The sequence below is a fragment of the Octopus bimaculoides genome, chromosome 5 (genome assembly GCF_046866305.1).
Source record: "Octopus bimaculoides isolate indiv1 chromosome 5, ASM4686630v1, whole genome shotgun sequence".
NCBI lineage: Eukaryota > Metazoa > Mollusca > Cephalopoda > Octopoda > Octopodidae > Octopus > Octopus bimaculoides.
The window spans coordinates 95438015-95452801 of NC_142932.1; the positions used below are offsets into that span (position 1 = coordinate 95438015).

At 37.5% G+C, this 14787-nt stretch overlaps 2 protein-coding genes across 3 annotated transcripts in view; both read right to left on the bottom strand.

The window, feature by feature from the left end:
* The window catches only part of LOC106874069 (uncharacterized), a 35040-nt gene extending 21213 nt beyond the window's left edge, over window positions 1-13827 (bottom strand). Inside the window, exons 1-2 of the mRNA XM_089351885.1 lie at window positions 13737-13827; window positions 10529-10570 (exon numbers count right to left, since the gene is read on the bottom strand). Of these exons, the coding sequence (XP_089208011.1) occupies window positions 10529-10570; window positions 13737-13827 (133 nt within the window). The remainder of the gene's footprint in view (window positions 1-10528; window positions 10571-13736) is intronic.
* The window catches only part of LOC106880794 (neural cell adhesion molecule L1.1-like), a 537440-nt gene that overhangs the window by 504145 nt on the left and 18508 nt on the right, over window positions 1-14787 (bottom strand). The window lies entirely within an intron of this gene.

The following is a 14787-nucleotide window of genomic DNA, read 5'->3' on the forward strand; positions in this document are numbered from 1 at the left end:
ATTCACCATTGCAAATCTCTTCCATACTTTATGTCTCTTGCCTGAGTAAACATCTAGTGAATTTAATGTGAAATATATCATTGTTTGATTTATTTGTACAACTAAGGCTTACAAGAAATATTTATGGGCTGAATTGTTAATAAGCATCAATAAAGGTGTAAATTATGTGTAGAATTTTCAACATTTTCAGTATTCTATTTAAGTACATGCATACACATGTTATTAAACTGTATATTTTACACGAAGAAAGAAACTTTGCTAACTTCAACAGGACTGATTCCAGAGACAGGGCTGGAAAATGAGTTCAAAACAAAGTATTAACACTAATGGTGGGCCCCAGTATGGTGACAACCTCTGACTGAAAATAAAATAAAATAAAAAGATGAACTTGTGCTTTAATGAAAGTAATTTTATTAAAGACATGCTTATATGCTTACTATCAGGTTTCTTGGAAAAGTTAACGTAAGCATTGTCCTAAGAAATTAAAATAATGAATATAATATATGGCTATAAACAACATCTAAAATATATTGGGCTGTCTGAGACTATCAGATTACTAATGAGACAGATTCGACACATGAACGCGCACACGTGCACACACACACACACACACACACACACACACACACACACACACACACACACACACACACACACATGCACACACTCACATCAGTATAAACACATTTAGCAGATTTATGGGCCAAAAATCCCTTAGCACATCCTCATTGTCAGCATCCTTTCTGAGCAGTGTTACTACACCCCAGCTAACAGCACTAGGAATTCTCCCATTCTGCTGCCAGTTACTGTAGATATCCGCCAAGAAGCTGCCAAACAAATCTGGCATGAAAACATAGAATTCGTAGGGCAGACCATCCAAATTGGGGGATTTCCAACTTGTGCAACCACTCATCGCCTCCCATATTTCAGAGGCTGTAATCGGGTTTTTGCAGAATCTTGCGTCCATCACCAAGAGCCATGGTAGGTCATCTAGGTATGAAGCAAAGTGCTGCTGAAAAGCTGCACACATTTGCTGAGAACAGAGTAGCATGCATCCATCCTGATCTGTCGAAGACTTGATCGTGGCTTTGTTTCCACGTCATGTTTCTACCTTTTAGGCCCATTGGACAGCTTTAGTTTCTTCATGTTTTAGCATACAGGCCTTAGCTCTGACAATGCACCCTTTGTGTTTCACCTCAAAGACATGGTCAAGGATCATTCTCGCCACTAACACGGTGGTCACAATGTCTTTTCTAGTTTGCTAACTAGTTCCCCCTCAAATCTATTTCTTTCTGTTGCTAAATCTTTGCTAACCACCATTGGTGCTACTCTAATCACTCTCTTCAGAGCGATCCACCATCGGTTGTTGACGATAACCTCCTTCAACTGCCACTTAACTCGTTTGCTACTTCAGTCCCTGTCATCTTTCAACTGAGCATATTACAAATTTGTGATCTGTGTAGCTGACCAATTTAAATTGTGGACAACCTATGCTATCCCTATCCTCTGACCTAACAAATACTCTATCTAAATACAATCTGAATGACCTGCTGTGGTTGCTCCATGCCCACACTGGCACATCAGGGAAATCCAGTCAGTACCTGTCAGAAACCTGAAAAGTCCTGAGCAGGTTTTCGAGGCTTTTACACCCACTTCTGCTTTGTATTAAACCCACACAGTCCTTCCATGCATCCAAAATACTATTCTAGTCCCCCACTAGTATTGAAGTGCAAGACATTCCCAAGAATGTTTCTAAACACCTGAAGAAATCTGGCCTTCTAGCCCCTGTTGGAACATAAACCACTACCAGTCTAAAGGCACCACCCTACCATCTGGGTCCAGAAAGATAATCCATACTTGGAGGTCTAAGGATTTCCAGAGTAGCACTGCTACACCATCACCCGCTCCTGATAGACCACAAGATGAGAATACCTCGTAGTCCTTAAAAATGGATGCTAGAGCATGTTTTCTGGAGATCTTTGTTTTGCTTATGGCAGCCACATCCAGATCAAGTGACCTGAAATTATTGAGCAAGTGACCCTGCTTCCAAGATGATCCCAGGCCATGCACATTCATACATCCCATTTTCAGCACAGCCATGCTAGTTGGAGAAAGCCTTTATATCAACTGACATTTTAAAAATCGCCACACTACCAGAGAATTTTTCTATTATAGTTTTATAAACATCTGACGATGTTTTAATTAAAGGTCTGTCCTTGAGGGATCTGAGGATAAAATCCTCAAATTCCTTTCCCTCTGTCTCTATTTTGCATTTGTTTTTGACTTATAAAATCCATCAATTCACTGTTACACTTGTTCACAACAGTGAAATTGATGGGTACATTTCATCTACTGTCTGATGAATATTTTTGAAGTTCTGTAATCGGTGGTTTCTGTGTTTCGGTGATTTCATGCTGTTGTTGATGGTGTTGCTGTTTTTGAAGTTGTTGATCTTGTTCTTGCAGTTTTTGTTGGAGTGGTTGTGAATTGTGTTGCAGTTGTGATTTCAGAATAAGATTTTGTTGATTTCTTGGAATAGGGTTATGTACTCTCCTCCTCTTTCACCAACTCCATTTTGTCTATGTGATCCATGGATCATTCAGCTCGTCTTTCTCCATGTCATTGCAGTTGTTGTTGGTTTGGGAGGAAGAGCATTCAGGAGAAACTTGCTTTTCCATGGCAACCAGGGGTAGACTTCTTCTCTGTCTTGGTTTGGGAGTGGGTGTGCACATGGGTGTGGGCGTAGGTATACGAATCTTGAGTACTTGTTCATGATTTTGCACTTATGGTGTTTGTAATGTTGGCAACAGTGGGACTTTATTTTTCCTTGTTTCAGGGTAGGAAGCCTTTAAATGAAGTACAGATTCACATGTGTGGCATCTCGGCTTTTTACCCTCCATGAACACTGACAGGTGAGTACCATCTGGGAGATCGATTAGATTGAGCAGCTGGTCAATATGGTTGCATTGCAAGGTCAGTTCCATACCTATACCTAACCAGTTTTGCTTAGGTAGTTTCTTGACCTCCAATATTGTGATTTCATCTTCTAAACCTGCCAAGATGGCTGCCACTAACCAGGTAATGGATATTTCTGGCAGCATATTCAGCACCCTAATCTTGGCAAGGCATTGGCCACAATAGCTGGGGATTAAGAAAAAGTTGTATTCCTCAGAGTGGTTGAGGAATTACACCTAGCTTCTTCTTCTGTCCCAAATCTCAGCTCTATAGTTCCAAACTTCTTTCCTTAGGTGATGTGGGTCTTTGGTTCCTACACGCACCCAAAGCATTTTTGTATTTCACTCTCAGGAATGGCAGCAGCAGCAGCAGCAACAGCAACAACAACAACAACAACAACAATAATAATAATATTTCTCTTTATTATAGGTTTTGTTGGAGCTCCTGGATTCTTACAAGTGTAACAGGCTTGCTACCTACAGCCTACAGTACCATGCTATACGTACTTTTCAGCTATGTAATACTTTCCTGGGTATTCTGGTCATACCAAGGAGGCAAACCTTTTGTAACAGTTCTACTGGGCACTCAGCTCCAATTTCCTTTATATTCCCCTTGATGCCTTCGTATACTGTTCCCAAAGACCCAACAATAATTGGAACTATCTTCACCTTCTTCATTTTCCATTGCTGGGCTATTTCGTACCTAAGAGGGTTGTAGATACCTATCTTTGGGCCTTTCTTTTTGATTATTTGTGGGTCAAATGGGCATGCAACATCAACTATATAGCATATGTGGTGCACCTTGTCCATCACCACTATGTCCAGTCTGTTATGTTCTAGCACCTGATCTGTTTGGATTGGGAAATCCCAGAGGATTTTGCTAGTCTCCTACTCCGCCACTCTTTGTAGTTTGTGCTCATGCCACATCTTTCCTCTCTCTAACCCCCACTTTTCACACGGTTCTTAATGTAGTACTTTTGCTACCTGATTGTCTCGCTGTACCTTGTAGTGGTTTTGGGCAAGTCAAGGGCATTCGTTTGTAATATGGGCAATGGTTTTATACACTCTATTGCAGATGCAGTGCAGTGGAGACACTTGCTCATTCCTAAGGTTGACCCCACCTCCAGTTCGTGGTCAAAGCTTGGTCTTGCACTGCCAGTATAGTGCTCTCGGTCTCTTTTTTTTTGGGGGGGGGGTCTTTTCATCAGCAAATTCCACCTATTTATTGTAGTAACTTCTGTTGTGGCTATATGGAATTGATTGTGTAGTCCCTTCTTGTGTAATTCTTCTACATATCCTTTTTGTACTTCTTCCTTTGTTTTTCTTTTTACCTCTGCTTTCAATATATTATTATTATTGTTTTACTTCTCAGAGTGCTCGATCTTCTTTGCTCCAGTAAATTCTGTAAGAACAGACAGCAGCCAGCTGTCAGAGGTCGCACAGGGTCTCTTTCTGCACATTAGAACTTTTGTTAGTTGGTTGTTAACTATCTTGGGAGACATTCAACATCTAAGTACCAATCTCAAAATGTTACTTGTACCCAGCAGTGCAGTTTTTGGGGCTTGCTCTGCTCTCATATCAATTTAGATTTCTCTGACATATTTCTCGAACTTGGTTGTTAGTGCTCCGAGTGCCCCTACAACTACTGGAATTACAGACACTCTCTTCATAGTCCACATTCTTACAATTTCATCTTTCAGTAGTCTGTACTTTTCCATCTTTTCTAGTTCTTTGTTATTTATGCATGCATATTATTATTCATCTTCTTTTTATTAGCATTATTATTATCATCATGAAGGTAACAAACTGACAGAACCATCAGCATACTAATGTTGGAGAATTGTGTAAAGAAACATGTATAACATGGAATTAAAAGTATACCAAACTTTTTCATCCTTCTGTTTTGATATGTGTGCATGTGTGTGTACATGCGTGCATGCATGTGTGAGTGCATGCATGCACGCATGCATGTGAGAGTAGGGATGTGTGTGTACTCTATATATTATATAATATATATATATTAACTATATATATAATTCTGAAAGTAATATGAAATAGAACATTATTTACTAATGATATTAATTCTATTTACTGTTTGACTTGATCGAAACAATTTCATAATTACCTTCCACATCTTTAAAAAAGAAAATAAAAAGTTATTTATTACTTGTATGTGTGGTGCATGGTATGAATCATTTCTAAGACATATTGAAAAACATTTGTGATGTAAACTATTACTCCATAACTTAAGATGACAAGGTTTCTAGTTGATCTGATCACTGGAATAGCCTGCTCATGAAACTAAAGTACAAGCACTCCACAGACACATGTACCCCTAACATAGGTCTCAAGGTGATTCAGTGTGACACAGAATGTGACAAGCCTGGCCCTTTGAAATACAGGTACAACTCATTTTTGCCAGCTGAGTGAACTGGAATGACATGGAATAAAGTATCTTGCTCAAGAATACAAGGTACCACTGGGAATTGAACTTAAAATTTTATGATTATGAGCCATATACCCTAACCACTATATGACACACCTTCACTATTTATGATATGATATAATAAAATCTCAGACTATAACATATGCTGAAAAAACAAAAACAATTGATATATATAGGAGCACATAGTAAATTTAATTATCTTAGAGTGGTTGGCATAAAGAAGGGCACCCAGCTGTAGAAACCAAGTCGAATCAGATTGGAACCTGGTACAGCTCTCCGGCTTACCAGTTCCAATCAAACTGTCTAACATTCCTTGTTTAGATTTTTCTATTTCACTTCTGACAGCTAATACCATGACAGTGCCAAATATTCTAATATATTCTATATAGACCTAACAACTCTAATTATACATACTTTCCACCTTTTTCTACTTTCACTTCTGATAGCTAATACCATGACAGTGCCGAATATTTATATCAGATGTATTATATATTATTATTATTTGCCAGAAAAGAAGTGGGGAATTATTTATATTTAGAAAAAATATATTTGTGTGCATGTAAGCATTGGAAAATTTTCTCTGATCTATCATTTAAAAGTTTATGCTTCGAAAATAAAATATTGTATGTCTTATCTAGGCAAAGTGACAGGTTTTGGTTCATACACACAAGCATTGCTTAGAATTTTCCATTTAATTTTATAAGTTATATTGCTATCTTTTAGTTTAGTTTACTTAAGGTCAGTGCTATTTCATTTATTGGAATTTCTAAAGGAGGTCTGATGGTTTGCAAGTCTAGATTTCACATTACACGAGGTTACTCCAGCATAATAGAAATATTTGCCTTCGACTTCAACAGTTGCTTGGTATACTAGGTTTTTACGTTTACAATAATTCTTAAATTTACAATTTTCTTTAACCCTACAATTTCAGAAATCACTTAAATAGTTATTAGATGTGTTATTTGTGTTTGTATTATTGTTCATGTGTTGTCTAGATATAATATGTTTGGCATTTATGTTTGTTTGGATATAATTTGAGTTGGTATTTGGAGGTGGGGTTATTTCTATTTGTGTAATATGTATCAAGTTTTACATTATTAAAAGATGATTACTATCAAATTTTCATTTATCTGCTTGTTAGTCTGTAGATTATCTTTTTGTGGGTCAAATTTAATCTTTTGTTTATATCCTGTTAATGCTATGCTATGTTATAATGGTCCTTATTTATATTGGAAATCTCTTGACTGGATGACAGTTAATTCTATGTTAAATATTCTTAACTAAGCAATTTGTGATTGTTTTTGGATGATTACTTTCTATATTTATATATGTCAATTTAGAATTGGGTTTATGATGTGGTGATTGGATACCTGTGAGTAAGTTAAAGTTAACATCAAGAAAGTTTACTGAGCTGAATGTAAGTACAAGAGCATGTGTGGAAAAAGAAAAAAGAATAAAAAAGAAAAACAGAAAAAAAGAAAAAGGGGGAAAAAAGGGGAAAGAAAGAACAAGAAGAAAAGCAAGAGGAAGGAAGGAGGAAGGTAAAGGGTAAGAGGAAGAAGACAAAAAGTAGTTGAAAATGGTACCAAGAAGAGATTAATTTAACAGGAATAAAGAAATGGAATATGTTAGGAGTGGTCAAAAAATGTTGAGTTCTTGTAAAAAGATGACCTTTGTGAATCTTTTGATTTGCTGTCATTTTATTCATCACTCACAGCTGGTACAGTGTGCCTACACTCAATCATACACACACACACACACACACACACACATACATCCACACGCATGTATACATACATATACACACACACATATATATACATATACATATACATATACATATATACCTATACATATAACCATACACATACATCCGTGCACATGCCTATAGACAAATATCCACACACACAACCACACATATACACACATGTATATACATACATATACATATATACATACATATACACACACACATGCATATATACATATACACACACTTGTATACATATATAAGTACTTATATGCATACACATGCACACACACACACTACTCTTTACTTTCCTCCTTCTTTCCTCTTGCTTCCCTTTTTTTCTCCATCTTTTTCTTTTTTCTTCTTTTTCACACATGTATTTATATTGCGTATTCTTTTATTATTTTTTATATTGATTTTTATATTTCTTACTTTTCATTTTCTATCATCATCGTTTAACGTCCTCCGCTTTCCATGCTAGCATGGGTTGGACGATTTGACCCAGGACTAGTGAACCAGATGGCTGCACCAGGCTCCAATCTGATCTGACAGAGTTTCTACAGCTGGATGCCCTTCCTAATGCCAACCACTCCGAGAGTGTAGTGGGTGCTTTTACGTGCCACCGGCGAGAGGGCCAGTCTGGCGGTACTGGCAATGGCCATGCTCAGATGATGTTTTTTACGTGCCACCTGCACAGAAGTCAGTCCAGCAGCACTGGCAACGACCTCGCTTGAATGTTGTGTTCACTTGCCACCAGCACAAGTGCCAGTAAGGCAATGCTGGTAATGATCACATTCAAATGGTGCTTTATTACGTTCCACCGGCACAGAAGCCAGACAGCTGCTCTGGCAGTGATCCCACTCGGATGGTGCTGTTAGTGCTCCACTGGCAAGGGTGCCAGTCATCGAATTTGGTTCAATTTTGATTTCACTTCCCCCAACAGGTCTTTGCAAGCAGAGTTTAGTGTCCAATGAAGGAAGGTTGGCATGGGTGCCAGTTGTTGAATTTGGTTCGATTTCGATTTCACTTGCATCAACAGGTCTTTGAAGCTGAGTTATGTGTCCAAAGAAGGAAAGGTACGCATAAGTGGGCTGGCTACACCCATGTTAAAAGCCACAGGTTATGGTCTCACTTGTCTTGCTGGGTCTTTTCACGCACAGCATATTTCCAAAGGTCTCAGTCACTAGTCATTGCCTCGGTGAGGCCTAATGTTTGAAGATCATGCTTCACCACCTCATCCCAGGTCTTCCTGGGTCTACCTCTTCCACAGGTTCCCTCAACTACTAGGGTGTGGCACTTTTTCACATAGCTATTCTCATCCATTCTCGCCATGTGACCATACCAGTGCAATCGTCTCTCTTGCACACCACAACTGATGCTTCTTAGGTCCAACTTTTCTCTCAAGGTACTTACACTCTGTCGAGTATGAACTCTGACATTACACATCCATCGGAGCATACTGGCTTCATTCCTTGCAAGCTTATGCATGTCCTCAGCAGTCACGGCCTATATTTCACTGCCATGTAGCATGGCTGTTCGTACACATGAGTCATACAGTCTGCCTTTTACTCTGAGCGAGAGGCCCTTTGTCACCAGCAGAGGTAAGAGCTCTCTGAATTTTGCCCAGGCTATTCTTATTCTAGCAGATACACTTTCAGTGCACCCTCCCCTACTACTGACTTGGTCACCTAGGTATCAACTACTTCTAGTTTTTCTCCCTGGAATGTGGCAGAAGTTGTTCTCTGCACATTTTCAGTGTTTATTGCTCCTGAGCATCTGCCACATACAAAAACTATCTTCCTAGTTAACTGTCCTTTGATATTGTTGCACCTCTTATGTGTCCGTAGCTTACACTGGGTACATCTTATAGAGTTTCTACCAATGCCTTTTCTACAGATCGAGCAGGGCCATCTACCTGAAGGGGTTTTTGGTTTGTCTACCTTCCTACCTATTTGGATTTTGGTTTTAGCTAGGTTGACTCTAAAGCCCTTTGATTCTAATCCTTGCTTCCACACCTGAAACTTCTCCTCTAGTTCTGATAGTTACTCAGCAATTAAAGCAAGATCATCAGCATAGAGGAGCTCCCAGGAGAATCCTGTCTTGAATTCCTCTGTTATTGCCTGGAGGACTATGATAAATAGGAGGGGGCTGAGGACTGAACCTTGGTGGACCCCTACCTCTACCCAGAATTCTTCACTGTACTCGGTACCAACCCTCACCTTACTGACAGCGTCCCTGTACTTGACTCACACAGCTCTCACTAACCATTCATCTATCCCTAGTTTCCTCATTGACCACCAGATAAGGGATCGGGGAACTGAGGTTGATGGTTATCCTGATATCAAATTTAACAATGTTCTGGGAAGAGTTTATACTGTGTATCCAACTCAACAGGAATGTTTTTATTTACGTTTATTTTCTCCATGAAATTTGTGGTCCTACATTTTTTATCTACCTTCAAACTGTTGATGGTTATGTTTGTGCTTTGAATAGAGAAGCAGCTTTTAGGCTATATGTGTTACAGGATGATAGTCATTGGATGGTAGCTATGTCATATGTGTGTGTGTGTGTGTGTGTATGTCTCTCTCTCTCTCTCTCTCTCTCTCTCTCTCTGCATGCATGTGTGTACTTCTCCACTTTCTATGTTTTAAATAGCAGATATTACAATTCTGCGAATAAGATGTTTTTCAAAATTGCAATTGCTTATCACTTTTTGTTCTGCTTAATTTTAAAGTTATATACGGTAACTATTTTAATGTTCTCAATTTTTTTTTAGAAGTATGTTTCAAATATAGGAGATCATGATTCCACACAAAAATTAAGGGCTAGCTTTGGGGATTGGGTTTAGGATTTAATATTAGGGTTAGTATTGTAGTTTAGATTTTAGGGATAAAATTAGGATTAGGATCTTAAGTTTTAAAGTAAGAGCTGAGGGTTAGAATTTAACATTAGGGTTTCGAGTTAGGATTACATTTAGGATTACAATTTTGAGTTAGGGTAAGGGTTAGTTTAAACTGAAATAGAAAAGGGATTCAAAAGATTTGAATTTGTGTACAAATTTTTACAGAATTGAACTTGCATATGTTTGGAATATAGAAATCAAATTATAGCCTTAAAAGAAGAAAAATGAAAAGGTCTACAAAGTGTTCTTTGTCTGAAATTTCCTTGAGTGTTTTTTTTTTTTTTTTCTTTGAAAATATTTACTAAAAAGTTAGATAAAGAGCTTTGCAATGTTTCTGTTAATTTTCTGAGTCAGGCAATGCTAGGTATTTCAGCTAATGTGTGTGTGTGTATATATATATATATATATATATATATATAATTTTGAAAATGATATGAAATGTAATGCTATTTATTAATTGTATTTATTATACTTACTGCTTGGTTCAGATGAAATAGTTGCATAAACATCTTCCACATCTTCATAAAAGAAAATGAAAAATTAATATATTTATTGCTTGTGTGTGTGGTGCATGATATCTGAAACAAACTATTTCTCAGATAAAAATAGATTCTACAATGATGATATTTCCAAATTATATCTAGAAAATATGCTAATTTTTTCTTCGTGTAACGTTTTTGTTTCACCATCATTATTGAATGTTCACTTTCCATGCTAAACATGAGTTGAATGGTTTGGTTGAATCTAGCAAGCTACTGAACCATGTTGAGCTCCAAATTCAGCTCTTGCATGGTTTCTGCAGTTGGATGTCATTCCCAACACCAGCTACTTTTCAGGGTATACTGTCTTTTTTTTTTTTTTAATTATCATGTCACTGACACTATTGAGTTAGCTAGTTAACTTGCAAGTCAGAAAAAGAACATGGAAAAAGTAAAAAGTAAAATCTCTCCCTACTAAGTGGGGAGTATTTGAGGTGTAGCTTGATTTGTGTCAGGTATTGAAAGGCTTAAAGTATGATAGAGGAACAAACACTGGTGTCTTTCGATAGAGGAAATATATGGCTACCCCATTTTAGAGGTGGGTTGGAGTAGCCGAAGTTAGGGTGAAGTACCAGAGAAAACTTTCAAGATACAAGAAAGTGAGCATAAGAGAGGATATGGACAGTGGTTCATGGGTGGAGAGGAGAGAGTGAAAACATTTATGAGAGTTTAAGGAGGGAGTAACAGATGATTAGAGATGGGGGTAGAGATGAATGGAGTGAGTGATGAACAAGGGTGGAAGTGCAGTTGAAGGGAAACTCTAATATGGAGAAGAGTAAGGTGGGAGATATAGGAATGGCTCAGGAAGGAGGATAGATCAGAATGTAGCAGAATGATGTGCAAAGTGTAAGAGTAGTGAAGAGGGAGATATGGAAGTAAATAAGGGGTTATAGTAAGTGAGGCATGAGGGTAGATATGAGAGGGCATTGAGAATGACAGCAGATAAGAGGTATTAAGAATGGAGTATAGCTGAGGAGACACAACAGTGGCTAAAGGCACAAAAGGAGATGATAGGTGGAAATAGTGTGGGCAGGGCTGATAATCAGAAGTAGAAGTGGTTCCAGGCTAGGAAGTAGAAAAGGGAGAAAGGTAATCAGAAGAGAGGAGGATGTGCTAGTTCTTTTCTTAGGAGATCACAGCAGCTGAGTAGTACCATAGATAGGGGTGTGATAATTGTTAAGAGATGAGAATTGGGAGAAATGCTTGATGGGGAAGAGTGAGAGGGGTCAAGGCGTCACACATACAAATGTAACCAAATGGTTTTGGGATATCATTTTACTGTGAATGTATGGGTCCCCTCAAACACAGCAAATTGCCAATCATCTTTGTATTTTGTCATCCCTTCTCAGGGGAATCTTCATATTGGATGTCAACTACTGATGTGCCCAGCTTGCACACACTTACTTGTACCCTAAGTCATCCACTCTCTTCTATAATGCAGTAAGCTCACTGATTGTGTTTCTTCTGTCTGAGAAAATGAATTAATTCACTCACTGGTGATTCACATCAGTTGTTGCAGTGGATGATGGGTTTCCACTGCAAAGTTTGTTTTAAATCCTGGTTTCCCCTTCTTTAAGCAATATGCAACCTCCTGTACATATTGGACAGTCTGCACCCTTCCTTTGTTAAGAACTCAATGATAAACATTACTTCTAATTGAAATTCTTTATTTAACTGCAGTGATGAACGGAGAAAAGAGTTACTCAACAAACATGTGCAATCTAAATGACCTTTGTCAATTAATATAAAGTTACACTCACTTTTACATTACTTTTACACAGACCGTGTGTGTGTGTGTACTTACACATCCACAAATATTTAGATAGTGCAATTTAAAGTTTAACTTGCAGGACAAATAAACAGTATTTAGAACTCCATATCTATTCCTATATATCTGGATGGAGCCGAGAGGAGGATTCCACATATTATTTGGTTAGAAGCTATAGTGGGGCATGTCACAAATTACATAAAGAAAGCAAATAAAACAGGAGAGATTGCTTACAAAATACTTAGTTTCATTAAATATTTTAGTGCATTTCATTAATAAAGGATGATTGGCATAACTACAGAGTTGTACCCACCAGATTTGGAAGGTCATAACTTTCAGAAAAATGAATATTTTTTAATGAAATTTTCTATGCATATAGTATTTATTATGTAGATTCCGAATATACAAAAATTTTCGGTGAAAGTGTTTTGGAATGGGGGTGGGGGGCAATTTTCGGAAATTCCAACAGAGTCCACTTAAATTCCTCTTAACTTTCAGGAAAATGAATATTTTTTTCGTGAAATTTTCTACAAATATACCTTGATGTATGTACATTTCGAGCATGTAGGAATTTTGAAGGAAACAACTGCAAGTTATTTTTGAGAAGTGTTCCCCACTCGGTGGTGTTTGGGAACAAGTCGTCCATAATTGATTCATTTTTCTCTATTATGTGCGTATGTGCATCCGTAGATTTCTAATGAAGTAATATGCTGCTTCTGTTCTCTTCTACTTCTCTACTAGAAACGTTTACTTTGGAATTTACTTCTATTGAGAAAAAAAAAATCGTGTGCATATTATTTTTAATGTAAGTTTTCTTATGACGGCTTCTCTTTTCAAGCTCAAGATCGAAAATGAACTCAAACACTCCCGTGATAGGGAGAGAGCAGAAAAAGAAGCTAGGGTAGTCAAAAATATTAAGACAAACCCTAAAGCTTTCTCTAGATAAGCAAAAGAGTCTGCTTTAGTAAGGTACAAGATAGGGCCACTATTCAATGAAAATGGCTCACTGGCTTCAGACACCCAGAACAGCAATGAAATACTGAATGTGCTTCATTGGAGCACTTGCAAGTAGCTATGCCTGATGAGTTCTTCAGTACCACAGCTTCATACAGAGAAATGACAATTTTTGATAGCATCAAAATGGAGGAAACATGTAATATCAACCATTGATGAAGTGAGCTCAAACTCAGCCTCAGGCCTTGATCAATTCCCAGCAATCCTCTTGAAGAAATGTAAAGGGGTTCTAGCAAGACCACTACAGATTCTCTTCCTGAGTTTCCTTGCAACAAAAAAACTTCCCAAAAAGTTAAAGAAATACCTTAGCCATAAGGAAGGTAGTAGAGCAGATGCTAAAAATTATAGGCCTGTCTCTCTAACCTTCCATGTCAACAAAATCATGGAACGCATTGTCAAGAGGAAACTGAACACATTCCTTGAAGATAATGAATTGTTCCCTGACACCTAGCATGGCTTCCACTCAAGAAGAAGCTGCATTACACAGATTTTGCAGCATTATAACTGGGTGCAGAAACAAAGAATCACTCAACATTGAATGTGATATATATCAATTTTACAAAGGCCTTTGATAAGATCAATCATGGAACAATACGTCAGAATCTATAGCGGCTTGGCATATGAAACCAGAGAAAAGTGAATAATAAAATAAAATAAAATAATATAATATAATATTGTTAGGGAAAAGCTGAATGAAAAGTGTTGGGATGCAAGGTAATTGGTGAGTTGGTCTTGCAATGCCTTCAGTTTGTACTATAATGATTAAGTTCTATATGTGGGGTTGTGTCTAGAGTTTTGTACTCATAAATTAGATGTATTTTGTCATTTACTTAGGTACATGTACAATCACTGCATTTGGTATACATTAATGTTTTATACATACATGCACAATTTTTCACTGGTAACATGTAGAGGCAGTTGTCTGTGTTTCCTTACACACCTGTGTCTATTTAAATATGTACATATGTATGTCTATATTGTGTGTGTAAATGTATATATCTGCAAACATATGTGTATTTATAAGTGTACAGACTGTATGTTAAGGTAGTTGACTGTGTGTCTCCTATGTGCATGTGTATGTATATGTGCATACCTACCCCTTTATCATGTGTATACTTATGTGTACGTTATTTGTATTTGTGTAACATTCTCCATTTTTTCCGTCCTTGTTTTCATATACATTCGCTGCTTTCTTCCAAGGAATCTAATGCTCTTAGCTTTGTTTTTCCTTGTTGCTGGCCAGATTGGAGCAATCTCGAGTATAATCAGCCGAAATTGCAAAGATAATCTGGAACTCAACTGAGGAAAGAAAACTCCAAATGACCCGTCCTGGTTTTCCTTGTATCGTCTATCTGGATGTTTTGTTGTCCCTTTTTTTGTATCACCTAACTGCCTGGATGTTTTGCGTCTTGTC